At 50.8% G+C, this 9,383-nt stretch overlaps 1 protein-coding gene across 1 annotated transcript; it reads left to right on the top strand.

The window, feature by feature from the left end:
* Positions 1-578: 578 nt before the first annotated feature.
* Positions 579-7,070, top strand: LOC136475294 (serine carboxypeptidase 24-like). The gene is made up of 9 exons (XM_066472843.1): positions 579-1,028; positions 4,807-4,914; positions 5,020-5,115; positions 5,252-5,344; positions 5,491-5,576; positions 5,710-6,107; positions 6,204-6,299; positions 6,412-6,517; positions 6,605-7,070. The coding sequence occupies exons 1-9, from the start codon at positions 701-703 to the stop codon at positions 6,746-6,748; spliced, it is 1,455 nt and encodes a 484-aa protein (XP_066328940.1). The 5' UTR covers positions 579-700; the 3' UTR covers positions 6,749-7,070.
* The last annotated feature ends 2,313 nt before the right edge of the window (positions 7,071-9,383 follow it).

Genomic DNA, 9,383 nt, shown 5'->3' with positions numbered 1-9,383 from the left:
GACGAATTTTGGGAATTTAGCTACTGTAGCACTTTCGTTTTTATTTGGCAATTAGTATTCAATCATGGACTAATTAGGCTCAAAACGTTCGTCTCGCGATTTTCAACCAAACTGTGTAATTAGTTTTTTTTCGTCTACATTTAATGCTCTATGCACATATCGTAAGATTCGATGTGATGGATACTGTAGCATTTTTTGAAAAAACTTTTTTGAACTTAACCAGGCCTAGAGGTCGTATTTTCTATCGTCCCTCTCTCTCTCCTCCTGCCGACTGCAAGCGCCGAGCTGACCTGCCAAGGCCGGAGCACTATTAATGGCGGACCTGCCCCCTCCTTCCCTCCCGCCCTCCTCCGCGCGGGGGCCCCAGAGCGACCGAGCCAGCCAGCGTAAATGCCCTTCGCGCACCACCACCTCCTCGCCCGATCCAATGGCCCATTATTACCGCGACGACCACCCCACTGCTAGCCACTACCGCCACTAGCAAGCCGAGCCAGCGGCCTCCACACCTTCCAGGGGACCGGCCGGTCAGCCGGCTAGGATAAATACGCAGCAGCAGCTCGCGTTCATCGTCGCACCGCGCGCCCGCGCCCCCGCCACCCCCCCCGCCCCCCCCCCCCCCCCCCCCCCCCCCCAGAGCTATAGCTACAACCTTTGCCCACCACACATCCATCTTCTTCAATCCTAGCTCGTCGTCCGCGCAATGGCGACGACAACGCGGCGGGGCTGGGCGGCGAGCGGTGTGCTGGTGGCGATCGTCGCCGCCGGCGTGCTGCTGCTGCTGCTGCCTGGAGGTGTAGTCTGTGATGGCGCCGCCGCCGGTGCCGGCGTGGAGGAGTGCGAGGAGGACGACAGCAGGGCGCGCGCGGGCGACCGCGTGGAGGCGCTGCCGGGGCAGCCGCCGGTGGCGTTCGCGCAGTACTCCGGGTACGTGACGGTGAACCAGGACCGCGGCCGCGCGCTCTTCTACTGGCTCACCGAGGCCGTCGGCGACGCGGCCACCAAGCCCCTCGTGCTCTGGCTCAACGGAGGTCAGTGACCAATCTTGTGCACCTCGCTAGCTATAGGCTATAGCTTCCCATTTCGCCATGCTCCTTTGAGATGGGCATGCATGTTTTTATTTCGTCTAGCTGCAGTGATCTTAGCTTCTTTTTCATGCAATCATGGTAGTAGCTCGTTTCTTGTTGGTTTTCCCTGGTGAATCATGATGCTGTGTGCATGGTATGATCTTATCATCATACAATACATACTCCTCCTTTACTGTCCTCAGTCGGGTTGACTGTTGACCAGGCGTCGGTTAAACTGCCACGAGTCGGTTACCTTTGCAGAGTTTTTGGACTAGTTTAAAAAAGGGTATCACAGTCACAGGCAAGGCAAAGCTTTCCAAAGCTTTTGACACAGACTCCAAAGTTCAAACTCCCTGTCATCTCATCACACGCCTTGCCTCTTACCAACGGAAAGTGCCATTCTGTTCCTTCTTTTTCTTCTTCTTGTATGCTACTCCAACTCCAATCTCCTCCTCTGGTGTGATTGTGAACATGAACCTCGTCGTCTAACTGGATGTAATTACTCAAGGAAAAAAAAAACTACATACTGTGAAAAAGAACCTGCATGGACATGGACAAAACAACAAGAAGGTCGATGTATAATGTGTGTGAATTGCATGTGATGTATTGTGGTCGCTGCGTGCATGAGGCACGTACAGGTACAGGGTGCAGCGCATGCAACGCAGTCGTAGTAAATGGCGGGAGTAAATGTGTGAAGAGACGTGACCACTGCCTGCCTGAATGAAGGCTGAAGCCCTGAACAAACATTACTGGCTGTGCTTACGTGCAGGCAGTGTTTTGTTTGGCCTCTTGGAATGAAACAGAACAGCCTAGCTGCTGTACTTATTATTAGCTAGCGTGATTATACTAGTACAGTACACTCCTAGGTAGAGGGAGAAGGGGACAAAACCATGGGTTAGGACCAGGAAACTTCATGTTTGGTAATGCCAGCGGTAATAAACTACTCCTACACAGTACTAGTAATTAATTAACTGACAAACCTAAGTACACACTGTCTGAATTGGCAGCTCCTATGCCAAAAGGACTGTCGAGCTTTATTATCTTCATATATTTATCACCAGACAGCAGCAGCAATGGTGTCGCTTCTGCGGTGTTTGCTTGCTGCTGTACCAGGTTGTCCAGATGCATGCACGTGACACTACTCTACTCCTATAACCAAGTCGAATCCTGTTAATTAACCATGCATGCTAGGAGTATTGCTATGGGATGGCCGGATGGGCTAAGATCATGGCATCACTGGCATGTATACTAGACTATAATTGTGTCCCATTCTCGTGTCTTGCCACTAATAAGCTCCAACAGAAGGTCGATCCAGTTCAGTTATGGCTGTTAATGATCTGCAAATGTACTCCACGTAGACTTGCTATCCAAATATTTGCAGTTGACTCCGGCTGCTAGCTGCGAGCAAGGGCACGCGTGCATTGCTGCACGTCCCCTTGATCTCGCTGACGAACTGTTATCCCAGCTTTTGGACTGTTGGCATTAAACTCTCTTCCCCCCAACTTTCCCAATCTCTTCGTTCGATTCGATCGATCTCGTGTCCTTCACGTGGTACCGACATCGCATTTGCATGCTCAGGCCGTCATTCTTTTATCATCATCAGGGGATAAGCAAATGCTGCGCCTCTCTCATTTGCAAATAAGCTCCAACCAGGGTTCCTTGGATCCCAGTCTGACTGACCATTTGTCAGTAAAACTCTCTCTCGCTGTCTCACACACACAGCACTCTGCTGCACTGGTAGCATTATTATTTGCTGCTGCTGCTCGTACCTGCGTGACTGTGCAGGCAGCAGCGTTGTCGTCCGCACCACCCAGCACCAGCAGCAGCCATGATATCAACAGTAGTATCGGGGAAAATTCTCCCGATTCCACGTCGCGATGATGCAGCACTCATCGCTCGGTGTCCCAGATTCAGAAGTCTGAATGTGAATGACTGAACCTGAAGGCCGCAAACCAGCAGGCAGCGGCCGCAAGCTCTGACCCCCCCGCGTCCTTTGAGATCGACGCAATCTTAGCCACAGGTGTGTGTACTAGTACTACTGCTGCATGCGTTGTACGTGATGCGTCCGTGGTGGCCGTGGCCGTGACCCGGTGACTCAGCCAAGCCCCAGGTCCCCAGCCGGCCAGCCCTCAGGTCATGTGACGGCGAGCCAGCCGCCTGCGAGCAGCAAGGGGCCCGATACTGCGGAAACGAAATGATGAAGCTGCGCCTGCGTGACTGCCTGCGTCTGCGTCTGCGTCTGCGTCTGCGTGCGTGGTGCCCAACGCCGCCGCAGCGCAGGCAGATGGGAGATGGGGGATCATGGGAAGAGATGGCTGGCTCGCTGGATGGCTGGCCCAAAAGGAAAAAGCTGCGTGCAGGGCGGCATGCACCACCTTTGGCTGTTTGTTTTCATCGTGTAATCTCCCGCTGGCCGCTGCTGGTGCTGGAGTCGCCGTCGCCCAGCCCCCATCCCCCATCCCCCATCCCCCAGCCGATTATTCTTATTCCCTTTGCTTCGCCTCCTGTCGGCATCGCCGGGTAAAAAAGGCCACGGGCTAAACACCAACAAGTGCCCTTGCCCCACATTCCCACAACCACAGGGCATGCCTCTGCCTGTGGGATGTGGAGTGCGGCATCGGCACTGGCAACTTGACATGGCAACGCACAGGCACACCAGCTTGCTCTCTGTGTCACTGTGTGTGCGTGTGTACCCTTCGTGGTGCGTGGCTGTACTCAGTGGCGGATGCACGATGCGGGATAAGGGGGGCTAAAACAATGGAGATGTTGATTTGCATGAAGATTTAATGGTGAAATCAAGCTTTTGCTACAGTAATTAGGCTTGAAATCAAGACATTAGGGGGGGCTGGAGCCCCCCAGCCCCCCCCCCCTTTGGATCCGCCACTGGCTGTACTGCACACATGCAGGGATCGCAGGGACTGTGGCCTTTTACCTGCCACTGGGTCTCCTAGCACATAAAAGGAAACGTGAAAGCACGTACCGTGCTTACAGTACACCGCAATGGTATGGCGCGAGGGAGGGAGAGTGAGGGCCAGGGCCATGCCCGCGCGACACGCACTGGCAGGCGCACAGCCACGGGCTGCAGTGCAGGCACACGCATGGATCTCATCTCCCTGGGTTCCACAGCTGCCTTGCCACCATGGAACGGACGGCTATGGCGGCTTGGTCTCTTTGACTTGGTGCCTGCCGTGCCTTGGGAAGTGCATGCCATGCGATGCGGTGACTGCAGAGCGCTGTGCACGCCTCTGAGCTGAATGCGACCTGGACCGCCCAACTTCTCTCGCTTTTTCCTTAGTGCTGCGACTGTCATATATTGGGGGATTTGGAAACTTGTACAGCAACACTACTATATAACATTATCTACAGTATATGCTTCTGAAGCCAGCCTAGATGCCTGCTAGTGCTAGTGCAATCGTTAGAGCTATCTCTATCTATCTGCTCAGCATCATTAGGGTGCTCAACTTTGGGTCTCGGCCGCCAGTCATGCCATGCTGCAGCGAGACATGCATGCTGAGCAGATGGGATGACCAAATCATTCCCGATTTGACGTGCCAACAGACTCTTGAATTCTTGTCTGCGAGAACGAGAACGAGAACGAAACGGAACGTCATATCGTAGATGTTCTGTCTGCCATTAAGTTTCTGTTTACTGTATTTCTCGTGGCTGAAGAACAGCGAACACCGTAATGTTGAGCAACGAACAGCAGTGATGATACGATTCTGATGGTTTGGCACTTTGGCAGGTCCTGGATGCTCTTCGGTGGCGTATGGAGCATCGGAAGAGATCGGCCCGTTCCGGATCAAACAAAACGGGACAGGGCTGTTTCTGAACAAGTACTCATGGAACAGAGGTAAGGCCACTGATGGGGGGAAAAACAATACACTTTCTTAATAACATCAAGTGATGTATCGTCGGTCACTGATGGGAAGAACTTGGATATCATCCATTGTTGCAGAGGCGAACCTTCTCTTCCTCGAATCGCCTGCGGGAGTCGGCTTCTCCTACACGAACACCACTTCGGATCTCAAGACAACGGGCGATGAGAGGACTGGTAATAATCCGTCGCTAGGCCTTTTAGTAGCTGTCAAAATTTGATGACTGAATCTTGAAACTACAACATCACTCATTCAGTAGCAGTTGCCAAGTAGTCTCAGTTGATGGCATTATGAAATGTGAATTGGCTGCAGCTCAAGATGCACTGCAGTTCTTGATCAGCTGGATGTCACGGTTCCCACGGTATCGGCACCGAGATTTCTACATAGCTGGAGAAAGCTACGCCGGTAAGTCTCTCAATGTCATTGCTGATCCACAGGGAACATATTCATAATGCATCCAGTGTTCTGATTTTTAACGCACTAGAAGAAAATACTAGCAGTCTAAAAGTTTTACTGCTGCAATTTGTTCTTATTTCTGCACTTGATTCCAGGCCACTACGTCCCACAATTGGCAAGGAAGATTGTTGAGTACAACGAGGCTTCGCCTAACCCCTTCATCAACCTGAAGGGGATCCTTGTGAGTATCTTCAAACATGAGCAGGCTCTAGTGTAATCTAAGTTCTTTTTTAAAAAAAATGCTACAGTACATTTCACCGGCTCCAAATGTGAGTGAATTTACCTTGCAACATTTTCGGTACTCACTCGATCAGGTGGGCAACGCGGTCACTGACAACTACTACGACAACATCGGCACGGTCACCTACTGGTGGACGCACGCCATGATCTCTGACCGCACCTACAAGGCCATCCTCAAGTCGTGCAACTTCAGCAGCAGCAACATCTCGCGCTTCTGCAACCGCGCCATGAACTACGCCATGAACCAGGAGTTTGGGGACATTGACCAGTACAGCATCTACACGCCGTCATGCGTGGCAGCCAGGTCCAACGCCACCGTACTGAGGTTCAAGAACACCCTCATCCGCCGGAGGTCCTTCGGCTACGATCCCTGCACGGAGACCTACGCCGAGAAGTACTACAACAGGCTGGACGTGCAGAAGGCAATGCACGCAAACACCACGGGGATCCCCTACAGATGGACTGCCTGCAGGTTCCGTAGCTTGTTTTCGGTTCTTGTTATGATTTGTTCAGCCATTTAAGAGTGGCACTGAATGTGTTTTTTGTTATTTCCTAATAACACTGACAGCGATGTGCTGATCAAGACATGGCAAGATTCAGAGTTCTCCATGCTGCCGACGTACAAGAAGCTGATGAAAGCAGGACTGAGGATATGGGTGTTCAGGTAATTAAGCTCAAGAATCTGAATCTGAAATTGGAAAATTATACTTGAGTGATACACTGCACCCGAGAAGTTCAGTGAGCATAACACTATATGTGACTTGGCAAAACTGCAGCGGTGATACAGATTCAGTAGTCCCGGTAACCGGGACAAGGTTTGCAATCAGTCATCTTGGTCTGAAGATCAAGACCCGCTGGTATCCATGGTACTCAGCTGGACAGGTACTGAATTTTCCATTGCTGTTTAAGCAATCTACCTGTTGTTGCTGTAGTGTCTTTGAGTTTGAGGTACATCTTGTGCATTTGCAGGTAGGAGGGTGGTCTGAGGTGTATGAAGGGCTCACGTTTGCATCAGTGAGAGGTGCAGGGCATGAGGTGCCATTGTTTCAACCCAGGAGGGCATTCAGGATGTTCCGGTCCTTCTTGGCCGGGGAGCCATTGCCCAAGTCCTGAATGTTTACCTGATGATGTCTAGCTACATTCTGAAGAAAATGTAAAAGATGGATGAAAAAGTAATGTGAGGAGCGTTCGCAAGTAGAAAATAACTTGTTGATAGGCGTGCAGTTCATAGCTGAGTGATTGATTGGTGTTGGAAAAAGGATGTAGAGAATAGGGATGGTTATGTTATGCCATGGAAACCCATGAGCATTGCAATGATTAGCGAATAAATTTCAATGATCTCACTCTCAAATGCTTATGTTATGTTATGCCATAGAAACCCATGAGCATTGCAATGATTACTGAATAAATTTCAATGATCTCACTCCCAAATCAAATATGTTTCAATGACCTTTGCTGCCCATTTTCAGCAGCAGTGTTTCGGGTACTATTATTATCTGCAAAGTGAGGGCAAAAGGACATCATCTCATCTATGGAGTGTGCACCAACAATTGGATCAACTGCTTCGAGTAAATTTCAGCAGTATTAACCAGTTCTCGAGAATTAGATACTCTTATCCCCTCAGACGCTTGTTCAGATAAACAGTCCCCCATAGTCATTGGAGAATGGAGGTAATTAGGGAGGATTATGGGAATTAAAAAAAGGCAGATTTTTTAGCAGTTCTCGTTCCCACCCTATGCACTCAAAAGTATCACCAAACCCAGGTAGTCTGAACTGAAGTTGGCAGATCACAACCAGAAAACGGAAAACCTAAGACGTAAACAGCGTAGCATTAGTTTCGATTTGTAAAATTTTATGATTAGAACATATCTCAACTGTGAATCTGTACTCCGTCGAACAATGAAATAACAAACCAAACCAGAGTGGCGAACTGGTCTGAAAAATTTGCTCCTTTGCTCAACCTAAAATAGCATGCATACCACATTACCACTGCCTTACTCGATTCACCAAACAATAATCTGCAATTGATAATTACTGATGAGTCAACTAACCAACACTAGCAAATGTGGCCTACTTTTATAGCCTTGCAAAAGATAACAAACCATCTTATGAGCTTAATAAAGCAAATCCAAATCAAAAGGTGCATAACCAATCCACTGCCAACTCTAAATCATCACCGCAAGTACTGTTAGCCCACAGGATCACCGGCTCAGGTGAGTGAACCACTCACCAGTCTTGTCGAGCACCCACTAGCTAAGCCAACCACGAACAAGCGTTGTCCGTCCCCACACACTATGGCTAGAGGTTAAAGAAGAGGGAGAACAGAGCATACACACATAGTACAAGACACCAGCGTTGGCCGAAACCCTGTATGGGAGATGTCAAATTTGAACTCTCTTTACTGAGTTGTTATGGCAGTCTATTTATACAACTCTATCCATTTAGTCCTAGTACAGCGCACATGCTGCAACAGTAACTAGATAACAGAGCAGGACTGACTTCTGCGCCTGTCTCTGCATGTAGCTACAGTGCGGCAGGTGAGCCATTCGGCGCCTGCCTCTGCAGTGGCTACGGTACCACGGCATTGGGCCTTTTCAGCGTCGCCTTCTCTTGCTGTGTGTTCAGACAAGGAAGCAGTAGATTATTCTAACAATTCTTCCCCTAATCCTACTGCTATCCCTTGTACCCTCTCCATGCCGATCATCTCCTTCAGTTATGTGAGTCGAAGACGTCCGAGCGGCTTGGTAAGGACGTCCACGAGTTGCCGACCAGTTTCGACGAATTCGATGACGATCTGCCCTCCATCGACACAGTCCCTGAGGAAGTGGAACTTCACGTCGATGTGTTTGCTCCAGTTGTGCAGAACCGGATTCTTCGCGAGGACGATGGCGGACTAGTTGTCCACCATCAGTGCTGGTGGGTGAGCTTCCACGCCGGTCAGCTCGTCCAGCAGCCGATGCAGCCACATAACTTAGCACGCCGCTACGTACTCTGCCTCGCACGTAGATAGCGTCACCACCTTCTGTTTCAGCAACAGCCATAAAATTGGGGCCGACCCGAGGAAGACGAATACGCCAAGGGTGCTCCGTTGTCCGTCGATGTCCCCCGCCATGTCTGCATCACTGAACACAGTGAGTTGCAACCTACTCCTGTCGGTCTTGGGAAAAATGATCCCTTGATCCACCGTCCCTTTAACGTAGCGCAATAGCCGCTTCACCAAAGCCCAGTAATCCTCTCTGGGATCCTCCATGAAGCGACTGACGTAGCACACGGCAAACGCAATATTCGGCCTTGTGTGGACTAGGTAGCGCAGACCACCGACGATGCTCTGGTAGAGTGTTGCATCCACCTTCACCACGGTGCTGGCCTTCGTCAGCTTCAGCCGCTCCTCCATCGGAGTCACGCATGGCTTGCACTCAACCATGCTGCTCCGCTCCAACAGCTTGGAGGCATACGCGCTCTGACCGAGCGTGAGTTCCTCCTTCCCCTGTCTCACCTCAATGCTGAGGTAGTAGGAGAGTGCGCCGAGATCGCTCATTCAAAAACGAGCCCAGGAACACCATCGGTGTGCTCCTGCCTCCAGCTTGGTGAGGTTTGGCTTTGTCTTCCTGACGTGGCCGATGCAGCCGAATGTCCAGAGAAAAGACACGCTCGGCTTGCGCCCATACCAAGCTTCAAATGACGTCTTGTCCATTACGGCATTGGTCGGAGCGCGGTTGAGGATGAACACCGTCGTAGTCACCGCCTC

The sequence above is a fragment of the Miscanthus floridulus genome, chromosome 8 (assembly GCF_019320115.1).
Source record: "Miscanthus floridulus cultivar M001 chromosome 8, ASM1932011v1, whole genome shotgun sequence".
In the NCBI taxonomy this organism is placed as follows: Eukaryota; Viridiplantae; Streptophyta; class Magnoliopsida; order Poales; family Poaceae; genus Miscanthus; species Miscanthus floridulus.
Note: the sequence above shows the minus strand (reverse complement) of the source record. Positions and strands in the feature narration are given on the sequence as shown.